Consider the following 25,637-nt stretch of genomic DNA (forward strand, 5'->3'; position numbering starts at 1 on the left):
GTATTGCAATCGGCATCACTAAAACCTTCAATCACAGCAAGGTACTTTTTATAAAATAAGCCATAGTTTTTGGTACCAATTAAATATCTCATGACTCGCTCAATAGCTAGCCATTGATCTTTTCTAGGCTTGCTAGTAAATCTGTTAAGCACTCCTACTGCATATGCAATGTCAGGTCTAGTACAATCAATAGCATAATACAAACTACCAATGATACTAGCATAATCATTTTGATTAAAAATCTCTTCATCATAATTCACAGGAAATAAATGAACACTAGAATCAAAAGGAGTAGCTACACTTTTGTGATCATGAAAATTATATTTTCTCAATATTTTCTCAACATAGTGTGATTGATCAAGATATATTCCATCACATGCTTTTGTAATTTTCATGCCCAAAATAAAATTAGCCTCACCAAGATCTTTAATATCAAAATGGCTTTTAAGCATATTTTTTGTCTCATTTATAACATGCATATTTGAGCCAAAAATCAACATATCATACACATAGAGGCTAATAATAACATGTAAATTATTCCATTATTTAGAATAAATACATTTATCACATTCATTTGATTTATAATCATTCACAATCATGCAAGAATCAAACTTTTCATGCCACTGCTTAGGTGCTTGTTTTAAGCCATATAGGGATTTAGTTAGCTTACATACCTTGCTTTCTTGTCCAGGCTCTACAAAGCCTTCGGGTTGATCCATATAAATCTCTTCTTCTAGGTCTCCATTTAGAAAAGCAGTTTTTACATCCATTTGATGAATTTTCAAATCAAAAATTGTAGCAATAGCAATTAACAATCTAATAGATGTAATTCTTGTTACCGGAGAAAAAGTATCAAAGAAATCAAGAACAGCTTTTTGTTTAAAGCCTTTTGCAACAAGTCTAGCTTTAAACTTATCTATTGATCCATCCGGTTTCAACTTTTTTCTAAGGACCCATTTACAACCTATGGTCTTATAATCCAGTGGAAGATCTACTAATTTCCAAGTTCTATTAGAAATTAGAGATTCTATCTCATCATTTACAGCCTCTTTCCAAAATATAGCATCAGGTGATGTTAAAGCCTCTTTTAAATTTTGGGGATTTTCCTCAATGTTAAAAACATAATAATCAGGACCAAAATCTTTTTCAACTCTAGCTTTTTTACTCCTTCTAGGTTCCATTTCAAAATTTTCTTGATTTTGTAAATGTGAAGTAGAAGAACTAGGTTATGACAAAATATTTTCTTCACCCCCACTATTTTTCAATTTAAAAGGAAATTTTTCTTCATGAAAAATTGCATCACCAGATTCAAAATTATTTTGTTTTTAAGATCAAAAAATCTATAGGCTGCACTATTAATTGCATAACCAAGAAAAACACAAGTAGTAGCTCTTATACCTAATTTAGGCATTTTAGAGTCAGTAAGCCTTATATAAGCAAGACAACCCCATACTCTCAAATATCCCAAATTTGGCTTATGTTCTTTCCACATCTCAAAATGTGTGGTGTGTGACTTTTTATGTGGCACTCTATTCAAAACATGACATGCAGTTAAAATAGTTTCACCCCAAAAATGTAAAGGTGCACTAGATTCAATTAACATGACATTTATTAACTCAATTAAAGTTCTGTTTTTTCTTTTAGCCACACCATTAGAAGCAGGTGAATATGGTGCAGTAGTTTCGTGGATAAATCCCAAAGACTAAACATATGAGTTGAATGCACTTGATTCATACTCACGACCTCTATCACTTCTTATTTATTTTATTTTTCTACTGAGTTGATTTTCAACTTCTTTTAAAAAATCTTGAAATTTTTTAAAAGCATCACTTTTATTTTTCAACAAATAACTAGTTGTATATTTTAAGAAATCATCAATAAAAGTGATAATATATCTATTTCCTCCATGAGTTAAAATTCCCTCAAATTCACATAAATCAAAGTGAATTTACTCAAGCAATTCGGTATTTCTCACAACATATTTATGAGGCCTTTTTGTAATCTTAGCTTAACTACAAGTTTCACATTTTTCAAAATCTTTTGACAGTCTTGGAATTAATCCTAAACTACTCATGATTCCCACATATCTACTATTTATATGACACAAACGAGCATGCCAAAAATTAATAGAAGAAAGCATATAAATTGAACTAGTAGATGTTTTATTATTCTCAACATTCAATTTAAACATTCCATCACAAGCATAACCCTTGCCCACAAATAATCCCTTTTTAGTGACTACATAATTATCAGATTCCATAATTTGCTTGAAGCCAGCCTTGTTAAGCAAAAAACTTGACATCAAATTCTTCCTCATGGACGGAGTGTAAAGAACATCTTTCAATGTTGGCACTCGTCCAGAAGTGAATTTCAATTCAACCTCACCACTCCTAAGAACTTTGGTTTTGCTAGAGTCACCAAGCATAACAGTTTTTTCTTTTTCAAAAGGAGTGTACAATTTGAACCAATTTTTGTCATGGCAGACATGCCTATTAGCACCAGAATCTGCCCACCACCCTTCAACATATTGCACCATATTGATATCTGTAATCATAGCCACTAAAGGCTCTTCAGTTACATTAGCCTGTGGGACAGATTCATGTTTCCGAAATTTGCAAAATCGAGCAATATGCCCACTCTTGCCACAGACAAAACAAGATCTATTAAATTGATCTTGTGAAGGGGGTCCTTGGTTCTTATTGTAATTTTTATTCGGGTTTCCCCTTCCTTGAGGTCTATTATTATTTTTAAAGGCTCTCTTTTAGGTTTCAATTGACCATTTCTAGGAAAATGATTTTTGGGCATATTATTATTGGCTGAAATAAGGTTTACCTTTGTGGTGGAATTACCGTTGCTTTCTTGTGTCATGAGCGCATCTTGTTATCTAGCCTCCTCCTCCACAAGGATGCGTGTGATCAAAGTCTCTAAGGATGTCTCCTTTTGTTTGTGCCGCAAAGTCTTTTGGAACTCCCTCCAAGATTGTGGTAGTTTATCAATTATGCCAGCTACCACCAAATTGTCTCCAATCTTTATGCCTTCGGATCTCAATTCTGCCACAATCATTTGGAAGTCTTGTGCTTGATCCACCACCGATTTTCCATCCACCATTTGGTAACGGAAAAATCTACTAGTAGCATACTTCTTTGCACCTACCTCCTCGGTATCATACTTGTTTTGTAAAGCTTTCCAAATTTTCTTAGCAGAATTGTAAGTTGTATCATAATAATCATAGAAATAATTGGCAAGACAATTCAATAGATAAGAGCGACAATTATATTCATCTTTTGTATACTTATCTATTTTTTCTTGATGGAGAATGTATTCTTCCTCACTCATCTCATCGGTAGGAACTTTTGATAGATTCTTGTCAGTGAGGATGTAGGAGACTTTGAGAAGACTCAAGTAGAAGAGGACATTTCCTTTCCACCTCTTGAAGTGGGTTTCCTTAAAGCAAAAGGGCTTGTTAAGATCTCCAACAAGCTCATTTTGTTTCTCTTGTGTAGGCTCCATGTGTTGAATCTCCTTAAAATTGTTGGTGCAAATACAATAATAATGGAAATAACACAACAAGAAACTGAATAGTATTTCTGGATATTATTAATGTAAAAAAAAAAAAAAAAAAAAAATTACACAACACTGTTTAGACTGAGGCGCGGCACTCGGGATTCAAGCACCGTCTCTAACTTGTCTCCCCCAGGATACAATAACCCAACCTCCACTCTTCACCTCCCCATTGCGCACGTATCTAGCACAATATCTAAGACAATACATTTTAACCCATTAATCACCACAATTAAAAAGAATAAAATAGTCTCTCTCCTTTTCAATGTGGGATTAAACATTTTCACTAACTCCTCATCTTCCATATTCACTCTCACATCTTTACTTTTATGTTATAACATTTATTCATTTTAATTATTTAATATTAAAATGCTCCAACAAACTGTAACAGGAATTACCTTTCCTGATGTGCATCTTATCTCTATTAATGCCTCCATACGCAGAGCCACTAGAGAAATTCAAGGTAACCACTTGGAGATAATTGTGCCTACATAAACATGTGTCAATGGACATACCATTACTATCGTCATGATCAAACAATAAGCCTGAACATTTGACCTTTTGTAGTCAATTACCTTAGATGACCAAAATATGCAGGTAAAACCATTTTGATCCGTACTTCAATTTTGGAGGTCAGGAATAAATTGCTGATGCACTTCGGCTTGGTCTGCTGAAACATTGTACATAAATGAATTAGCAAGCTGCAATCCTAGGGCAATTTTATCCATTATGCCATTTGAGGTCGCCACTAACTTAGGCGTCAAAGTGCCTAGGTCGATGCCACCCAAGCCATCTTTTGCTTTTTGCAGGTACTCAATTGAGTTGTGTATATGCCACCATTTTCCCTCTTCCTTGTGTGTGTATTTGTTTCCCAAAATATATATATATATATATGTGTGTGTGTGTGTGTGTGTGTGTGTGTGTGTGTATCTATTTTTTATATATAAAAGCAGAGCCTCATGTGAGATAGCATTAAGTTCTACCATGTGCTCTTTGAAATTTTTTTTTATTTAGGCTTTCACTTCAACAAAGTTTGCATTTATATCAAAGTACTAGTTCATTGAATTAGCCAATAGAGTAAATACATATATTTTAGTTGTGCATTAATTATTTATACTAAATGAATTTATATAATTATTTTCATAAATTCTATATATAAGAAACAATTTTTATTTGGAAGAATAATAATAATAATAATAATAATAGATTTAGAATCTGAGACTGGTTCTCATGTTTAGTTACTTTGACAACAATTGATAAATAAGCCATAAAAAATTAAATATTTGTGAATTTACTGAAATGAATTTTAATAATATAGATTTCCTAATTCCTTTCAATGATATGTAATATATATATATATATTAGTTGTGCATTAATTATTTATATTAAATGAATTTATATGATTGTTTTTGAAAGCTCGGATTTGTGTAAATAGATTAGAGCTTGTTTAGATCCTCAAATTAAAATTACAGCTAGATAGCTTTTACTCTAACTTATACTAAGTGCGGAAGAAGAGTAAAGAAGCGCAAACGACTGTTATCACTACCCTAAGCCATATTCATCCATTATCAACAATACAAGGAAAGCTTAAGAGTAGGGAAGAGAGATACAAACACAAGATAACACCAAGATGTGTTATCGAAGAGAAAACTGAAGAATTTGGCGAAAAACTCCTCCGAGATCCTCCAAGTCAAAATCGATCCACTAGAAAATAAAGTTGGAGTACATGAATAATAAAAGACCCTCCAAGCCTAGTCTACCCCATGTACTTGAGCCTTCCAAGCTCTTGCTACCAATTGACTTTTCAGAGCCTTGTCTTCTCTAGCTTTCCGAATCCCGCGTTTCAGCCCAATTGCATCCACCAATGAATAGCTCTTTCCATTACTTCCCAACAACACCAAATTCTTACTTTACACTCAAAATGGATGTGGTAAGTGTTTGGGTTAGCAACATCTCAAGGATGTAAAGATGGAGAGGTAGGAGTTGAGGAAAACCATAAGGAAATGTGTAGATGATTGTGGGTATAATAATCTTTAACTCTCAAGTGTATTTTCTAAAGTTTTCTCTCTAAAAAGCACTCCTTATAGTATATGGGCAATGAGGGTATATATAGTGTGGGTAAAGACTTGGTAAAGCAAAACTTCACTTTTTGCCAAATAGAAAGTTTCGCGAGTCCTTCGCAGGTTAACCTTACCCACGAGACACTCACGAAAATCTCCAGCCTGGCATAACTCTTCATCTTCTAGTCATGTGCTCTACACATGGCTTTTTCGTAGGTAAACTTCTTGCGAGACACTCGCAAAATCCACTTGTTCATCCTTTGAAGCTTGAGTCTTCACGCTTTCTCACACTCATCCCTTACAATTTGAAACCCACATACATACAAGGAAAAATGATTGAAGAAATTACACCAAATTTGACACGAAATTAAGGCCAACACAAAATAGTTGTAAATTACAACTTTACAATCTCCCCCTTTGGCTATTCCGTGACAAAACCCCTAAACAAACTCTAGACTTAAACGTGAGTTTGGGAACGTAGACAAAACTCACTCACACGTAATTCTAGAAACTGTGAAACACTTGCATTGTGTACACCTGTATCCTATAACACTTGCACATACAACAAACTTTCATTAAGCTCACAACAAGTAGAACACAAGGTACGTATAGGAACTAGTAAAATGCGATCAAGATACCAAAAGAATTGTAAGCTATAAAGCATAACTTGATCAAACATGAACAATCATTAAGAAATTACTACAACGAACATTTATCAAGTAAATGATCATTCAAACATGCAATGCAATTAAGAGCAATGCTAAAATCAATTGCATGTCCAACAAGCACATGATGCATTAAAGAAACTAAAGCTAAAAGCATTAGAAAGCAATAAGCATCAAAATAGCTATAGAAACCAAGATACACAACAGTACTAAAGAAAAATTAAGTTTTAAACTAAAGTACTTGAAAGCTTTAAATGAAAGCATTGTAAATATCCAAAAGCTATAAAAAAAAATTAAAATAAACTAGAAACCACCAAAATAACCAATGTATACTAAAAAATGTCCCTTTGCTACTCCCCCTCAAACTACTTCCCCTTTTTGATAGGAATGGCCAAAGATACTAGAATGTATCAGACTCTGAATCTAATGTTGGATCTTGCCTCGAATTTCTCATCATGTCATCAATCTGGGATGAAAGGGCAGTGATCTGTCCTTCAAGGTAGGTGAATTGAGATGTGGAGTAGCTGATGTGAGAAGCTAGCATGACATGCATGTCTTCAACCCTTTTGAGTAGACGATTAAGGCGATCGGGAGTTCTTGCACATGCTTGGGAAGAAGGTTATGCAGTGTCCTCCAGAACTGAAGAAAAATGCTCAATTTCCTCTTTAGTGTCTCCTCCTTCTTTAGCAGCGTCATCTCTTGGAATTTGAGAGACACCTACAATTGGTCTGGAATATGAGCTTTGCTTTGGATCATGGTTTGCACACTTATTGGATCTTCTTTTTGCATCACTTGAAGTCCACTAGGAATCTTCACACTTGCCCTTGTGATAAGAGACATGACAAGGCTTGGAAATGGTAGAGTTAGCCTTGAATTTCTTTTTGTGATGCATTTGGTGAAGAGGTGGTAGACATGACTGCAGATGTCGATCTCCTTGTGTGTGAAGAGATCAAATAGAAATATGGTCCTCGATGCTAACAAGTTTGCCAGGCTCCTAACTAGGTAGAGGTTAAAGATCATGATGTAGGCCAAAGTTCGCATCTCCAGGGTGAACGGAATGGTGTGCATGGCCTTCTTGTTGAGTTGTCCACCAAGGATTTCCACAATGGGTTCGAGTTTCTCCCTTCTCTCATCATATTGTAAAGATGTGTGTGGAGTCGTTGGTCAAATATCCAAAACATCTTGAATTGAATCCCTCGCGATTAAGAACTCTCTCCCCCTTAGCCAACAGTTGATGTGATCACCTTCCACAATGGCATTTGCAAAGAATTCTCGAATGACATACATATTATTTATACATCTATATTTAGGGGTGGGGTGAAAATTATTGAAATATTGAAGAAAATTAATAACAATTTGCACTGCACCTCATGTGGGAACTCAACTAGTGACTTATAAATCCAAGATCCACCTAATAAACATCAGATGTGGGACTACATTTTGATGCACTGTTCAAGATTCACTTACTAAACATCTAATGTGAGACTGCAATGTGATGTAGTGTCCCGAGCCACATGGCATTACCAAATTTGCTCCAATAAATACCATTTGTAATGACACAAGGAAAGCTCTAACCACATATGCGCTTATATATCAAGAGAACTAGTTAAGTTGCAATTCAAACTCCTAGTAATCATTTATAAACCCAAAACCCACCTTATAAATACCTGATATGGACTCAGCATGTGCCCACACAACACACACTCAAACAATCTACAAGACCATTGGTAATCCAATCCAAAGGTTATACAAGACCACTAATTCTTCATAAGGGCAAAAACTTTTATAATAGAAAGTACTTTCATACCTGTTTTGATAAATTTTTAATTGAAATCCGTTATGAAAGATTTAATAACATTATTGAGATTTTGATCCTATTTGATTCTTAAAATTTTCTTTTTGAGAGAATGGCTGATGTTAGTGCTTGCCTGTGGCATGGATTCAGCCTACGAAAGTGCCTAGCAAGCCCAACATTGAGAAAAATAGTTAATGTGACATGTGATGTGCGTGTAAGCTTTTATTCATTTTGAAAATTTTATTCGAAAATTATTTTTATGGTTCATTTATAATACTTATTACTTGTTATTAAATTCAAGAAATTAACTTTGATTATATTACAAGCTATTAATTATATTTGAAAAATTAATTTTGATTATATATTATATGTTAGTAAAATCAATTAAAAATTTAAATTATTGGTTAAATATTACATTACCTCTTTACATTCTCTATACTTAAAAATACTAGAAGATCATAGATCTATAACTATTTTATTTGTAAAATATTTGATCAAACAGTAAATAGTATCCAATTAACACAAAAATCACCATGTGTATTAAGGACAACAAATGTGTGATCCAATGGCTCAATCCAATTACGTGTTATTATATTGTTTGGAAAAAAAAATTATATATATATATATATATATATTACGAGGCTACTGAGACCAAGTTTGCCTAAACTGAGTTTCAATCTTGTTGAAAACTTGGTGTTCTCATTTCTCTCCATCTCCAAGGAATAACTTCATTGAAACGGCAGAGCGAATCATATGCTTGACAAATAAGTTGCTTAATTGGAGATAGCGTTATCGGTGATAAGGAATTTAATGAAACTTGGTAGTGCATTGGAGGAGTTGCCAATGGAGAGAGCCACCTTGTATTTGGCTTCTACAGCCATAACACGAATCTCAAGTAATCCATTAGGATCCTCATAGCTTTTTTAAAATAAAAATGAAAAGTTTAATTTGATTCACTCAATAATTTAAACAAATGACTTTATATGAGTGGATTGGAGGCCATGTTAATCAATTGATGTGGTCCAATGGGAGTATTGAATAATTTCTCCAATATTGAGTGTAAAGCCAACTAAGAATTAGGGACTTATTTGCTCAAAGTGACTACTTCCACAATCCATATTACCTCTTAATATATGCTGTTGCATTATAGATTGACCCTGGTTAATTAATTCTGAAAGCTCGAATTTGTGTGAAAACACAAGAACTGTTTAGATCCTCAAATTAAAATTACGGCTCGGTTGATTTTACTCTAACTTAAACTAAGTGCGGAATAGAGTAAATGCGAGCGGATAAACAATATAACTACTTTAAGCCATATTCATCAAATCACAGCATTAAAATGAAAGCTAAAAGAGTATGGAAGAAGAATCCAAACACAAGATAACACACCGATGTGTTATCGAAGAGAAAATCGAAGAACGCAGAGAAAAACCTCTCTGCCACTCTCTAAGCAGTAAATCGATCCACTAGAGAATAAGTTGGAGTACACAAATAACAAAAGACCCTCCAAGCCTAGTCCACCCCATGTACTTGAGCCCTCCAAGCTCCTGCTACTAACTGACTTAATGAAGTCTTATTTTCTCTAGCTCTCTCGATCATGCAATTCGCCCAATTGCATCTGCCAAGCCTCACTGGCTTCTTTTGGCAAATCCCCAAAACTTCCCAAGCTCCAAAACACTCTCTACACTCTAAAAATGTCTGAGTTGTGTTTAAGTACAAATCCCCTCTCAAGGTATCACAATGGGAGAGGGAATGAGAAAAGGCTAGAATGATTTCTCACTAAGGATGAGTAGCTCTCTCTTTAAAAGATGGGTATGTGTGTTGTAGAAAACCTATCTAGGGTTTTTATTTGTAAATGGCCTCCTTACAATTTCTGTGGGTAATAAGGGTAATATAGTATAGGTGAAGGGTAAGAAAGTCATTTAAAAATCCTCCAGGCAGAATGTTTCGCGAGTACCTCACGGGAAGGCCTTACCCGCAAGATACTCGGGAAACTAATAGCCTAGCACGACTTTTCAACTTTCAGTCATGTGCTTCTAGTGTGGCTACTTCGCGAGTTAGCTTCTCGCAAGCTTCTCGCAAAATCCACTTGATCTTCAATTAAGCTTGAGTCTTCACCAACTTAATACTAAACCCAATATAATAAAATCCCACAAAAATACAAGGAAACAAATTTATGTAATTACAACACTTTTTGTCATGGAATAAGCCAATACTAATGTTATGATAAAAATCATAACTTAACAAATTCAATTACCCAAATTGATTAATTAGGTCAAATTACAAGCAACTTGTGGAGACACACACAAACAAATAAATAAACTAAAGTGTAGTGGAAATTAAATTTGACACAATGATTTGTTGACTAATGGGAAAAACCTCTCACAAAGCAAAAACCTTACTGGGTGATTTTCAAGTCACCACTCCCAAAAATCACTAATCAAGAATCAAGCAGTTACAGATGTACATAATTTTATCACTACCCTGGAATATCCCAAAGTACCAACTTATAGTTGAACCTTCACTCCAATCTCCAATATTGGACTTGATCTTGTAAAGACTTTTTTCCCTTTTTGCACGAATCCCAATATGTGACTAACTTCTCATCAACTGATATTTGTTGTTGGATGCAAAGTTCTTTACTTCAATACACATTGAAGATTTGGAAACACTTGGTTACAAAACCCTCAGGGGCATAAAAAGGCAGTAGCTTCTCCAAAAATATATGAGTTCTCTAATTAAGTCTTTATATTTTTTATGACTTTAAAATAAAACTTTTATACCCTCTAGGAGTTTAGTAAACGAAACCCTAGTAATCCAAGTTATCATGGGCAGAAATTCTAATCTAGGAATTCTAGATTTGCGTAGCTCGATAGATCAACAGGTGTCAAGCTAGTGTCAAAGTCCTTCAATTAATCTCGATAGATGCTAGTGTAGAGCTTGTGACTGGTGTCGAGGTTCACTATTTCAACTTTTCTTCACTTGTTTATTGGTTCAATATCCATGTCTTCAATGATATCACTTTTTTTTATTACTCAATATACTTCATGATATTTTAAACACATCTTAGATCTACCTAATTACAAGTAAAGTTCATTTTGTCAAAGGATATGCCAACACATGAAAAATATGACCCTAACATACGCCATCATTGAAAATTTGGATATGTACTTATTGAGTTTAACCATGTAAAATTAATTATGACACCTAAAAATTTTAATACTTTACACTTCATTTGTTTCAGCGCTATTAGAAAAACACATCCTTCAGGAAATGTGACTTGTTTTCCTGAGCCACTCAAGGAGGTAATTCTAATCAGGTTTTTCTTATCAAGGATGAAATCATATTACTATTTTTCTTAGGAAGAATTGCTTTGGCAACAAAGGTCGAAGTCTCACTAGCTTAAAGATGATGACCAAAATACTCGGTTTTTTCACAATCAAGCATCTCAGCATTTTAGGCGCAATGAAATTAAGAGGTTGAGGAATTTGGTTGGCTCTCGGTGTGAGGAGGAGGATCCAATAGCTGACAAGTTTGTTGATTTTTATCAACAATTATTTTCTATATCAATCCTGAGTCATCTAGAGGAAGTGTTGGATGCCACTCCTCGGGTTCTCACAATGAAGATGAACCAAATGCTACTAGGTGTTTTTTCCAAGCAAGAAGTTGATATAGCAATGAAACAAATGTCCCCTCTAAAGGCTCCAAGACTTGACAGCATGCCTCCTCCTTTTTACCAACATTATTGGAGTAGCATTGGCAATGATGTCTCCTAAGTTGTCCTATCCTATCTAAATTCTAGTAAAATCCTTCCTAACTTCAATCATACTTTTATTACACTAATTCCTAAGGTTAAAATGTTAAATGTCATGTGCATGTTACTGAATTTCGTCCTTCAGCTCTTTGCAATATTTTTTACAAATTGGTGTCTAAGATTTTGACAAATAGATTGAAAAAAAAAAAAAATTACCAACATCATCTCAAAATCCCAAAGTGCCTTTCAAGTAAATAAAGTTATCTCTGATAATATACTAGTAGAAACGCTACATCATATGAAGACCAAGAAGATGGGTAAATGTGGTTTCATAGTCAAGCTCGACATGAGTAAAGCTTATGATCGAGTGGAATGGAATTTTATGGTAAAATTAATGGAGTAGATGGGGTTTTAAGAAAAATGGACAAACTTGATTTTGAAGTGTATTAGTACAATCTCATTCTCATATTCTATATTGGTGAATAGGGAACCTAGAGGTGACATTCGACCTACAAGAGGAATTAGACAAGGTGATCCTCTATCTCCCTATCTTTTTCTTCTGTGTTCGGAGGGGCTCAATAGTTTAATTCAGAAGGCAGTGTTGTTGCACCTTTTCTTTATGCAAAAATGGCCCTAAGATTTCACACCTTTCCTTTGCAGACAATAATGTGCTCATTTGTCGTGCTGAGGTAAAGGAAATCCAAGTTATTCAAAATATCCCGGATAGATATGAACAAGCTTTGAGTCAACAAGTGAAAAAGGAGAAAACCCACTTGTTCTTTGGTAAGTCAGTTCTAGAGACGACAAAAAATGCCAATTAAGGATTTATTGGGAGTTCCTGAAATTAAAGAATATGAAAAGTACCTGGGGTTTCCGACTGTAGTTGAAAAGAATAAAGGAGATGGTCTTAATTATATTAAGGAGAGAGTTTGGAATAAATTACAAGGGTGGAAGAAAAAATTATTGTCTCAGGTTTGGAGAGAGGTTTTACTTAAGATTGTAGTTCAAGCCATTCTGACATTTGTGATGATTTGTTTCAAATTACCAGTTAGCTTGTGTCATAATATTGAGGCTATGATTCGTAAATTTTGGTGGGATCAGTGAGGTGATAGAAGAAAGATCAATTGGAAAAATTGGAAGACTATGCCAACCTAAAAATAGAGGAGGGTTGGGCTTTAGGGAATTGAGTAAATTCAATGAGGTGATGTTAGCTAAACAAGTATGGAGGTTGTCTAATAATATTTATTCTCTCTTCTACAAAGTTTTCAAGGCCAAGTACTTTCAAATGGAACTATTTTTGAAGCAAAAGAAAAATCTGGATCCTATGCCTGGAAAAGCATTCTTCGAGCGAAGAAATTAATCTTAATGGGTGCAAAAGGGAGGATTGGGGATGGGTGCACCACTCAAATTTATAAGCATGCTTTGATCCCAGGTGAAGGTGGTGGAAAGATGGTATCTCCAGCCTCTTTTCTGCATGAGGATAGTATTGTTTCTGACTTGATAGATGTTGATTCGAAATGGCGGAACTCTCAACTTATTGACTAGCTGTTTTTTCCTTTTGAAGCTCAGAAAATCAAATCCGTCCCTCTGTGTTTTTCTCCCCAATATGATGTCCTCTGCTGGCCGAATTCAAACAGTGGCCTCTATACAGTCAAGTCTGGATACAATCTGTTGTGTGATTCAGAAAATAGAGAGCTGGCCTCAACTTCAGATCCTGGAATTTCTAGTCGTTTTTGGACTGGTTTATGGCGTCTAAAAATTCCCAGTAAGTTTAAGTCCTTTTTGTGAAGAGCTTTCTCTGATTCTTTGTCCACCATGAAGAACTTGATGAAGAGAATAATAGTCACAACTTCTATCTATAGCCACTGCAACAAAGAGTCTAAAACCACTCTCCATGTGTCGTGGTAATGTGAGAAGATTACCTCAGTTTGGCAGCAAGCCTTTGGAGTTTTAAATTCTGTTTTTTACTCTCTAACCTCTTTTGCAAATCTTCTTGATTTAATGAGCAGCTCAAACTTCAATCCAGATTTGTTTACGATGATTTGCTGGTTTATTTGGCAGAAAAAGAATAAAGCTAGGGTACATGAACCTGTCTTGCCCCTTGCAAATATTCCAGCAACAACCCGAAACATCCATAGGGAGTTTCAGAGACTTCAACTCAAACCTCATGATACATCCAGACCAAAGCAAGAAGTTTGGAAACCACCCGATACGAATACTTGGAAGACTAATTTCGACGGGGCCATGTTTGAAGACTTAAATGAAGCAGGCATTGGCGTTGTGGTTGTGGTTTGAAATTCCAAGGGAGAAGTTATGGCGGCTTTTTTCTGAAAAGATTATTTTGCCTCCTTCCGTGGTTATCCTGGAAACTATTACAGCTAGAAGGGCTATCCACCTTATTCACGAGTTAGACTTACCCAGTTCTATATTCGAAGGTGATTCCGAGATCTCTATCAAAGCACTCCAACAGAAGAATTCCCTGCACCCTTCTTTCAGTCACTTGATAAAAAAAAAACTATTGTCTTCAGTTAGTTCTCTTTAAAACTATCCTTCTCCACATACTCTTAGGCATGGCAATGCTTTGGCGCATGCTTTAGCCAAGAAAACGAGATTTTCTTTTCTACTACAAGTCTGGATTTTTACAATTGTTATGTTTCCGATTCTTTAAGTATTAATTTAGTTGCCGAGTTGGCATTTTTCTCAAAAAAAAAAAGTTAATTGTAAAAAAAGTGAAATTGAACTCCAAAACGTTATTAGTTGGCTTTCATAGAATATTATAAATGTTTTATGTAGGTGTGGTAGTGACAAAGGTTAAGGGTGTCCATGCCACCCAGTAAATAGACCCACTCACCTTACCTGCCCGCCACCCCGAACCGACTACTTTGGTTGTTGGCGGCAAGTCTCCACCCTTAGAATCCAACACTAGTAGGTCGATTGGTAGGTTTCCTCCTCCAAAACCCGAGCCACCTGACCCGACCCAACCTTGAAAACCAAAAAAATTTAGCAAAATCCAACATTTTCTGCTAATAAATTTGTGGCATAAATACACTTTTAGTCCCTACATTTTGCACTTTTTTTTTATTTTGGTCCCTACATTTTGTTTTTACCACTTTTAGTCCCTAAACCAATTAACGTTTGACATTTAGGTCCTTTCCGTCACCCAACTAACAGCAAAAACTGACGTAGCTAACGGTGGAATAAAAAAATAAAATAATCACACACATTAATTAATTAAATTAAAAACAAACATTAAAATAAATAAATAAATAAATAAATAAATAATAAAAATAAAAATAAAACTCATTAGTTTTTGGGAAGAACATGATTGTTAATAATCTTTATGTTCTTCTTCTTCTTCAGAACATGAACTTCATGTTCTTCACCAAATCAAGACAAACCCAACCGACCAACATTCATAATAAATCTCAACACAGAAAATTCTAACACATTAAATCAAACCCATAAATCCAAGAAATAGACCCATAAACCCATAACCAAATACTCTTTCACGTTCATCCATACAAGGTTCATAAATCCAAGACTCACAACCTGTAAATACAAAACCAAACTCACCATCCTTGACCCAAATCTGCCATCTACAACACCACCCCGCCAATCAAACACATTTCCCAAAGCAACAAACACCACCACCATCGCCGAAAAAACCTAGCCCCATGGCAACCCATAAAAAACTGATCAAACCCACACCACTATTGTTGATCAAACCCAACCCCAGAAATCCAAAAAAACTTAATAAAACCCATACCACCATTGCCGATCAAACCAAGCCCTAGAAACCCAAAAAAACTCAATCAAACCCACACCACCATCGTCGATCAGGCCGAAAATACCCAACCCCATGAAAACCCAGAACAACCCGATCAAACCCTCACAACCATCACCGATCAAGCTGGAAAAACCCAGCCCCACGAAAACCCAAAAAAACCCGATCAAACCTACACCACCATCATCAATCAAACAACAAAGGGAGAGAGAGAGAGAGAGAGAGAGAGAGAGAGAGAGAGAGAGAGAGAGAGAATTTTTTAATGTTTGTTTTTAATTTAATTAATTAATGTGTGATTATACTTTTTTTTTTTTTACTCCACTGTCAGCCACGTCAGCTTTTGCCGTTAGTTGAGTGATGGAAATGACCTAAATGTCAAGCATTAATTGGTCTAGGGACTAAAAGTGGTAAAAACAAAATGTAGAGACCAAAATAGAAAAAGTGCAAAATGTAAGGACTAAAAGTGTATTTATGCCTAAATTTGTCGCGGTCCACTAGATCAGACAAGATCTCTACTAGATTTGGCAAGATCTCAACAGATCTAGTGAGACCTCCGCCAGATCTAGTGAAATTCTGTTAGATCTAGGCAATTTTGGTCGTTGCTTCAAGGTTGCTGGTTTTGATCGACCCGATCTACCCCCAACACATGATCTAACCAGTTTGCACCGACTCCCTCATCAATCGACGAAGGGTTTAAAAAATATCACTCGATTTGATTGGGTCGATTGCGGGTTGGGCACAAACCCAACCAATGGACACCCATAACAAAGGTAATGGCATAGGTTGGTGCAATGGTGATGGTGTTATGGTGAAGGTAAAGGTGGTCATGGCAAGCATTGACAACAATGTTATGGTGGTGATGGGTTGTCACAACGGTAATGATAGGGATAACAATGGATGTAATGTGATGATAATGGTGGTGATGACAATTGTGGTAGTAGCGACAACACCTAAAGATAATGTATAGTTGTGATAGTGATAATATTGACAATGGTGGTAGATTCAACAAAAATAAAATAAAGATGGCAATGGTAGTGCGATGGCAATAATGGTAGTAGTATGACCACACCAATGGTGATCGTGATGACAAAAATGGTTAAGACTTTAACGATGTTGTCAATCATATAAATAAATAGAGGATGTAAGGTACAAGAGAGTGACTAAAAAAATAGAACTAGAGAACCATAAAACTTTTTACTTCTTTTCAAATAGCGGCAAAGAATAGGAACCATTGACTTTTCTTTTCACTTTGCCAAATATGGTTTAATTACATATTTAATTCTCAATCTTTACCTTGTGTTTCAAAATCAACCATATCCTTTAAAATATTTCGTTTCAGTCCTTATACTTTTAAGTTTGTGTCAAAAAAGCCCTTACTATTAGTTATGACTTAAACTTTGAGTTGAAATCACTCAGCTAAATCCAAGGATTAAACCTTCACAGAAAAACATTCGCCATTATTGATTTTTGTTTTTCACGGTACCAAATAATAAAAAAATGTAAATAAAATAAAATGAAATGAAAAAAAATAAAAATAAAAAGGAAAACGGAACATTAGGATGCACTGGATGGAAAATCGGTTTTTATTTTATTGATATATATTACTTAAACCTCGTCTTTAATTTCGTTCTTGTTTGTGTCCCCTTTTTCCTTTTTCTTACTTGTAGAAATATTAGGTCATAAGCTTTCATAAGTTCAATTAAAGCTCTCTTTATTATGTAGAGATTTAGAGCAAGTGATATCCAGACTTCGTTTGGGATAATAATTTCACACCAAACAGACTTTCTCAGCTAAATTTGGTTCACACCAGACATCAACTAAAATTTGTATTTAGTGTTTCATATGCTGATAGATTCTGCATAGAAACGCTAATGTCCATATGTCTTGCTGCCAGCTCTAAGATCAAAGAAATCCGGACAGGAAAAAGAGAAACCGTTATTTCCATATTCCAACAGAAAATTTATATAATATGGGACCCAATATTTAAAAAAGAAATCTGGAAAATGTGCTTGAAAGGGGGAGGCATGAACAACTTGACAGCGTCTCTACTCCAGACTCCACAGAATAAATAGGTGGAATAAGACACTAAAGCATTAAAACAAACTCGATCAACATGGCAGAGAAGTCTGACATTAAAGAAAAAAGAGAGAATAAAAACCACTTTGATCAGTCTTCAAACTCATGCATATGATCTAAGAGATAGTTAGCTGCCAGCTCTTCGTTCTTGTTGCATGCAAAGAAAACCTCCAATACAATTGCTCGATCAAAGCCCATTGCTTCAAGCTGCAAAACTTTGCAACGTTAGTAAAGACTGCATGAATAGTCAAGTTTCACACCAATTCCTCAGATAGCTTTACTCATAAGACTAAAATAGATGGATTAAAATCCTATATATTATTATTACTGAAATCAGCATATAAAAATCAAATCATAAACAGACCACCCGTTCAGGTTGTATTTGTCCCAAATGTATAAGACAGTATAGGCGGTTGGCTGCTGGTTACCAGTCTTCAAACCAACCCTTATCAGTTAGTCTACAGGTGGGGCGCCTGTCACCCGCCTAACCTGTCCTGCCCTTATACACCACCCACATCCCTAGGCCAGCCCCTCTCTCATTCAAAGCTTCTAATCGCCCTCCCTGACACCAACAGATCCGCCACTGGCAAACCCACATCCAGCAACAGTTTACCAGATCAGCAACCAGCAATGAAATCACTGTAATCAACTGCCTATCCAAACACTCAATCCGATCAACTGGTCCGATTGAATCAGTCGACAGCAGGTCCCCTCCCACCTCCCACCCCCCCCACACAAAAAACAAAAAAAAAACTCAAGTCAAGTGGCAGTTTTATTCCCCACCCGAGCCACTGACCTCTTCATTTCTCTCCCTTGCCATTCAACCGCAACCCCCACCCATCAAAACAGCTACAAATGCAATCAACTGCAGATCCAAACACTTAATCCAGTTGAGCAGTCGGCTTGAGTCAGTCGATAGACAGTTTTGTTTTTCCCCACCCAATGATGCTCGGGTCAAGTGGCACTTTTACTCCCCAACCAAGCCTGACTGATCCATGATCAGCCCAACTTATTTGATTGATTCTTTATGTGACAGAATAATAGACTACACAGAATGTAGTATGATTGTGTAACACTGAATTAGAGAAGGAACACATTATAAAACTTGATAAGAGTTTGAAGGCATTAAGGCTATTTCCGATTGCTGCTTCTCACTCTTAAGTTAAAAGACAACAGAATGGCATACCCAAAGCTACAGTTGAATACAAACTTCAATACAAGCATCAAATCTTATAAACTTTTTATCATTTACCAACAACAGCAGCAATGCAAAGTCAGTAACAAAATTCCTAACATCAATTCCAAAGCAACAGGTTTTTTTTTTTTAAAGAGCAGATAAAAAACAAGAACCGACAAACTTACACGTTCAATGGCCTCACGCTCCTCAGGTGTGACAGTCACAGCCTGTGGCATACCTGAAGGTACCTGACCGAGTAGGTTCCTGATTATACATAAATATGTAAATAAGCATCATGTGAATTCAACTACAAAAATAAACAGAAGCAAGTGCTAATGCATAATAATCATCTCACCCTTCTCCTTCAACAGGTTCATTTATCAGGCGTAAGAAGTCAGCCTGATGCTCCTGGATAAGGCGCATTAGGTGTGGATTTTGCTTTCCTAGTTCCTGGAGCATAGGCTGCAGCAGAGAAGAATGTCAGAAGTAATCAATGTTAATATAAGTTATTAAATTGATCAAACCAACAACCAAAACAAGGAAACACTCAATAAAGAATACCTGCAATATTTGGGGATTTGCTTGAACCATAGCTCGCAAGGCTTGGAACTGAAATAAAGAACAAATTGCTTTAAAAACCTCAGGCAAGTTGGTATACATGAAAAAGCCAACTTTCAGATTACTAAAAGAAAATCATAGACAAGATACCTGTTGACTGTTACGTAAGAAATCCAAGGTGCCTGCACCAGCATTTGAACCCACAGCAGGAAGGCCCTGAATAAGGAAAACAATAGTCCATAACTCGATTCTAATAAAGTTCATAAATTATTAATCTAAAGATATACACCTGTGGAAACAGATCTAGTGGGTTTGCATTGGGCCCACTAGCAGGTACTGCTGGTTGTGGAGCCTGGGCTGGAGGGTTGACCGCTTGCCCGCTAACAGGAGCTTGAGCAACTTGAGGAACTTCAGCTGGCTCAGGAATTCCCTGAAACATATTAATTTTCATTTTAATCCAATGTGATTACAAATGCAGAGCCCTGATTACTTTGATAGCAACAGAAGATTAAATGTGACAGTAAAATGAGCAACATGTTTATCTCAACAGGAAAATGCCATTCCCCATATGATCATGTGTATCTAAATGTAAGTTTAGTTGGCTATTAACTAGTAAAAAATTTAAACTCAAACCAAACATCTACAGCTTTAATTCCCTAGTTTCCATCCAATCGTCCAGTTTTCGTTAGTATCACTTAGTAGTTCTCCTGTTTAAATTCACCATTTGTTAATCCATTCCTAAGCCTTTCTTCTCCAATTCGTATATCAGCACACCATTGTCCATGACCAATTGCCACAAAAAGGTGGCCCCAGAGCATTCTCCCAATCATAAACCAGGAAATCATAGGCCCAACAACAATATCCCCTTCAGTAGACATCAAGATGTGGGAAAAAATTTAATTTGCTTAACCTTTTTTTTTTTTAAACACAAGTCCAACTTGTAATTCTGTTAACAATTAGAGCCACAACTCAGCCTTTAAAATCGATCCAGCAACCAAAATTTAAGCTGTTATTTTTACAATCAAATCATTTTAAACTTTGACACACTCAGATGAATATTCCATACTTTGCATTTCTTAATACCAAGATTCTTAAATAAAAAAATAAAAAATAAAAACCCATAAAAATTTTAAATTCCTATAACGATAAAAATTGTATTTCACATTTTTCAGCGCAGCCTCACTATAGATATCCACAGTGATGGCCAAAACAAATTCTGCTCAATCCGAGGGGGGGAAAATCAGGCATGACAACCCTCTTCCCCAGGAAGGATACTTAATCCTCAAACCTTAAATACCCTTTTCATACATCTACCAATCTTACAAGTTCTCTGCTGATGATGTCATAAGCTCATAGTTAACCGAGTTGAAAACATATAAAATACATATAAAGTTAGTAATTAAGCTTGACAAAAAATCGACCCACAACTGACAAGCTTGATCCACTTACACGGTGAGCCACAAACGGATAATGAAGCCAAAGACTGGGAATGAACTTACAGAATAAAGATATTCAACGGCTCTTTCAGGGTTGTTAAAAGCAGCACGTAAAGCACGGACAACGGTGTCTCGGTCCCAGCTTCCTCCACCCATATCTAGAATCTGTTGAACGGTAGTCTCTAAAGTACTTCCTGCAACAAGATTTGATGCTGCTTGGCCATAGACATCTGATTCTGAACTGCATAAACCCATAATAATAATAATAATAATAAACAAAAGAATATAGTCAAAGAAATATCATAAAATTCAAGTTACAATTACATAACAATCATATAAGTGACTTGAAGGTCTCTGAATTATACAATCTAGAAAGAATGGAAGGTGAAAACATATGATTTTAACTGTTAAGCTTGGGACTTATATTCAGATACTATGATCCTTAATACTCACGAAGCAGGAGGGGCTGCAACAGGAGCGGGTTCAGGGACAGAAGGGGGCCTGCACAATTCAAAAAACAGAAGTAGAAAAGTTAGTTAAAACAAAAAGAAGTGGACCGCACGTTTACACCCCAAAAAAGAAAACACTTCAAACAGATCTCTCACGGTGCTGCAGTTGGGGCAGGAGGTTGAGAAGCAGGTGGTGGTTGTGTCACGGTAGGAGAGGAAGTATTTGTCACCGTAGGAGGGGAATTACTTGCAGGTTGAGCCTACACATTTAAGTGGCTCAATTAGATCAACTTCAAATGGCAACATTGACTATGATGCTGACATTAACCATACAGGCAGAATAGACATCAACAGCATCATCCATAATTACCTGGCTTGTGGGTGCAGCTGCTGTACTTGAGGTTCCACTTGATGAGACCTTACTCTACAATTGTTTCAACAAGTATTCATTAGCACAAACATTAAAGCAACCAGCAAACCAAATGTCTCTAAGAAGAAGCAACTTCAAGAACATCAAAAGCCTTAACACATCCCCATAATTCTTTTCTAAGTACATCTTGTGATACAGAAAACCACCATATATGAAGAGTAGATAAAAATACACTTGTAAATGACACCATACAAGTATGGTTCCCGGTTCTTTTTAAGTGGTTTGAACTTGATAACTACAAATTTGTACACCAGAGACATAAATGGCTGTCAAAGGGTAAGGCCACATCCAAGTCACCCCTCCAAGGACCCCATTGAAGTGGATCCAACAAAATGACCATTTATTCTAGAGACAAACTATGCCTAGGTTGCATATAATCTTTTGCAAGAACAATTCCAGCACAAATAGAGAATAAGCCTGTAATAACTAATAAGGCACGCAGCCAACAAACTAGAATTTGAAATTTGTATACTAATAACACTGCCTAGACTGTATAAAATGTCTCATCTTTTACACAGCCAACCCCAACCAGATAATGTTGTAATTAAATAGGCCCCTTAAATCAGACTCGGTCACTCTCTATGGATATAGTAAAAACATTATGGCTAAGAACTTAGGAAAACACATGGATCTAGCAAAAACTAGCTCCAATTCTTTTCCTTTTCTAGACAAAATTGAAGCCTAAGAACAACTCTGACTGCACACCAACGTTTGAATCTAACAAAAGGTTCTGTTGAGTTAACAAAGTTCAAAAATGGATAAAAGAATCATATGAGAATGTTTTAGATGGTTCTCTGAAAAATTCAAATAACAAATCGACATGAGGCCTACTGATTGATAGGCCAATAGTGAGCCTACTGATGGGCAAATTGACATGCAAATAAGATAGAAGATTTAACAAGACACTCTTGCAGCCATTATTTTAACTACTATAAGTGGATCCTAAATGGAAACAACAATTTTCTTGTATCCATTTGTTCTTTTTACCTACATCTAAACATAAATCCGGAATTTCCCTTCTTTTGTCAATATAACGTGAATTCTATAATCCCCCTATAAAAAATAAAAAATAAATGTGAATTCTATATACCCACCTCCCCCACACAGAGAGAAGAGAAATGAAGAAAATATAAGTTTTAGTTTATATATTTTTTAATCATAGCCAAGACCAGCAGAATTTATTCATTTGCCAACTTGAACAGTCTGAAAATTTATTTCAATAAGTTAAAACTATAATTCTCCACAACTTTCTTTCCTTCCATTTCTAAAATGAGAAGGATAAACCCATAGAAGATAATCAAATTAACCTTGGTTAACATGATGACAACAAAACTGTTCTCTGCAACTTTATTTTCTTCTAGTGTTGTGCCATCCTTAAGAACTTTCCCCTGATGAATAAGCATCTGTTGTGCGGCAGGGTAAACATCAGAACCCTGAACTGTCTCTATGCTTTTCTTGACATCAGAAATCTGAAAATAGCAGGAAAGAAAGATCAATTGGAACACTGAGCTAAAAGTCATGATATGGACAAAAAAAAAAAAAACAAATAGCAGCAAAGGAAACACAGAAATAAATTGCACAAGAAGAAACTATAAACCAATCCTTTTGTAAAATTCAGTGAGACTTACACATATTTTAAACTATAATTTGATAACTTTATTTGCAGTTATAAATGCACTCAGTGGGTCTTGAGCCCAAGACCTCACCTCCACCTTGCTCTTAGAAGGGGAGGATGTACCATTTGAACTAGAGCTCATTGGCACTATCGTTTGATAACTTCACAATGGATTCAATGTTGCTTGAACTGTGAAAAATACATGCTTGTGTAAAAGCTTGGGATGCAAGCAAAAATATATTCAAGAAACTTTATCGAGCTACAGAGGGAGGGAGAGACAATTCCCATCTATTTCATGATTGTATTTCCTATCTTATGTCACTTTTTTTTTCACTACTTGTTCTTGTTTTCCTCAAATATACTCATTAAAATTATTTGAAAATCAAGACTGCATCTAACCTATGCTGATGAGAAAATTTATGGTTTTTTACTGGATAGGTATTTTGAAGAATGATCAAGACAAAAAAACATATTGTTAGCTCTAAAGATCAAAGGGAGCAATGCCCCTTTCCCTTGGGCCCACTCAATCATCCACAAAACATCAAAGGGAGAAATTCCAAAGATTGCCACTCGAAGCTACACAAAGTAATAAAAAAAGTAATTAAAACACGGAGATAATTTCATATAGAAATCACTAGGTAAAAACACTAGGATCGAAAGAAAAACCAACATCATAGAACAGAACGCTTTCCTTGGTAGTAGTAGTTCACAAAGTTTTAAAAAAAAAAAACGCATATTCATTTAGCCCAACTAGAGCACTTTTGTTTTTTTATGACATGGAACCTGACCAAGGTGGGGACTATTTGGACCCACCGCTAGGGAGTAAACCATGGATACACGGCCCCAACTAGAGCATTACATCATATTCCATCCTTAAATAAACTTAATCAAATGGTGTATAGGCTCAAACCATCTGCAAAAATATATGTCAATCCCAACTAATAATGTGCCCCCTTTGATGTTTAATCAAATTTAATATTGATGCCAGATGCTAAAACAAAGCACTACAAACTAGCCCAATAGTACAGGAATTACACAAATTGAACCTCCTTAAGCATAAAATATATAAATTAAACCAAACCACTTATCTACAATTCACACCAAGGATACAAATTTGCAAAATTCAAGCTCTTTTCTTTTAAGTACAAAATTCAAGCATAATTTCCAAAAAAAAAAACCTAATAAAATTCAACAAAGAAATATCAACTACTCGACAAAATACAAAAAACCTAAACTTAGTCTGCACAAGCGATAGAATCGGGAAATAAAACCCTAATTCACGATTAATTCCACGTACAATATCAAATAAAACCCTAATTTCACAACAATCAATCAATTATCAACATAATCGTCACAAAACTGAACAGAAAATAAAATTCTAATAATTGAGAAATTAATAAGAGAAGTATTGGTACCGAGTCTTCGGGTTTCACTTCGATCTCGAAGTGAGTACCCTTGAGAGTCTTCACGAAGATCTTCATCTTCCTCTTCGCTCTACGACACTCGCTCGCTCGTCCGTACGGTCTCCGAGTCTCCGGTGAGTCTCCGACGACGTCGAAGCCGGCGATACCTTTTCAAAACACAGAAAGAGAGAGAAGCAGTGAAAGAGAGAGGAAGCCGAAGCAGAAAGTCACTGCGAGAGGAAATGAAAAGCAAAAGCTAGACTCGCTGTTTCTGCTTGTTGTTTATATATATCTACATGGTGTGGGGTAATGATCAGGTACTACCGGTATATGTAGTAGTACTTTTTTTGTCTAATGACGTAGCGCAACGTGGACAAATAATGTGGTTGTGTTGAAACGTGTCGCGATATAATTGAGCATTGATTAGTGTGTGGAGGATAGTGGGTTGGGTTACGTGAACTTGGAATGAAAGAGCCTAGATTCTTGTGTTCAGCAAATTTAACGTAAGGAGAAGTTTTGGTATTTTATCCGTACACAAGTGGCACGCGTGCCTAACCATTTCCTTTCATGAAGGAGGGAGCAGCTTTCTTTTAAGGCCAACCGTTTGATGTTTTGCCATTTTGGGCTTTTGCTGAGTTGAATTATATCATGGATCATGAAGATTTGATTAGAGGTGGTAATGTTTATAGCAAATGACCTTGACTTGCTTTAACACAATTAACGAATGAATAAATATTGATGGGTAATTGATTCTCAAAAAAAAAAAAAAAATATTGATGTGTAATTAAAAACAATGTGTCAACCATAAGAGTCGTCCAAGAGATCCACGTCTAATATAATCATCAATTAGGGAAGGCGGAAAGAAGTAACACCA

The 25,637-nt window shown here is 35.7% G+C and overlaps 1 protein-coding gene across 1 annotated transcript; it reads right to left on the reverse strand.

The window, feature by feature from the left end:
* Nucleotides 1-17,538: 17,538 nt before the first annotated feature.
* On the reverse strand, nt 17,539-25,030 carry LOC112025848 (ubiquitin receptor RAD23c). The gene is made up of 12 exons (XM_024058532.2): nt 24,776-25,030; nt 23,053-23,214; nt 21,686-21,739; nt 21,472-21,575; nt 21,320-21,367; nt 20,930-21,107; nt 19,720-19,860; nt 19,581-19,646; nt 19,434-19,481; nt 19,228-19,334; nt 19,058-19,136; nt 17,539-17,902 (listed from the first exon to the last, which is right to left on the reverse strand). The coding sequence occupies exons 1-12, from the start codon at nt 24,839-24,841 to the stop codon at nt 17,786-17,788; spliced, it is 1,170 nt and encodes a 389-aa protein (XP_023914300.1). The 5' UTR covers nt 24,842-25,030; the 3' UTR covers nt 17,539-17,785.
* Between the last annotated feature and the right edge of the window lie 607 nt (nt 25,031-25,637).

This window comes from Quercus suber, unplaced genomic scaffold, assembly GCF_002906115.3.
Source record: "Quercus suber isolate HL8 unplaced genomic scaffold, Cork oak 2.0 scaffold_458, whole genome shotgun sequence".
Lineage (NCBI taxonomy): Eukaryota > Viridiplantae > Streptophyta > Magnoliopsida > Fagales > Fagaceae > Quercus > Quercus suber.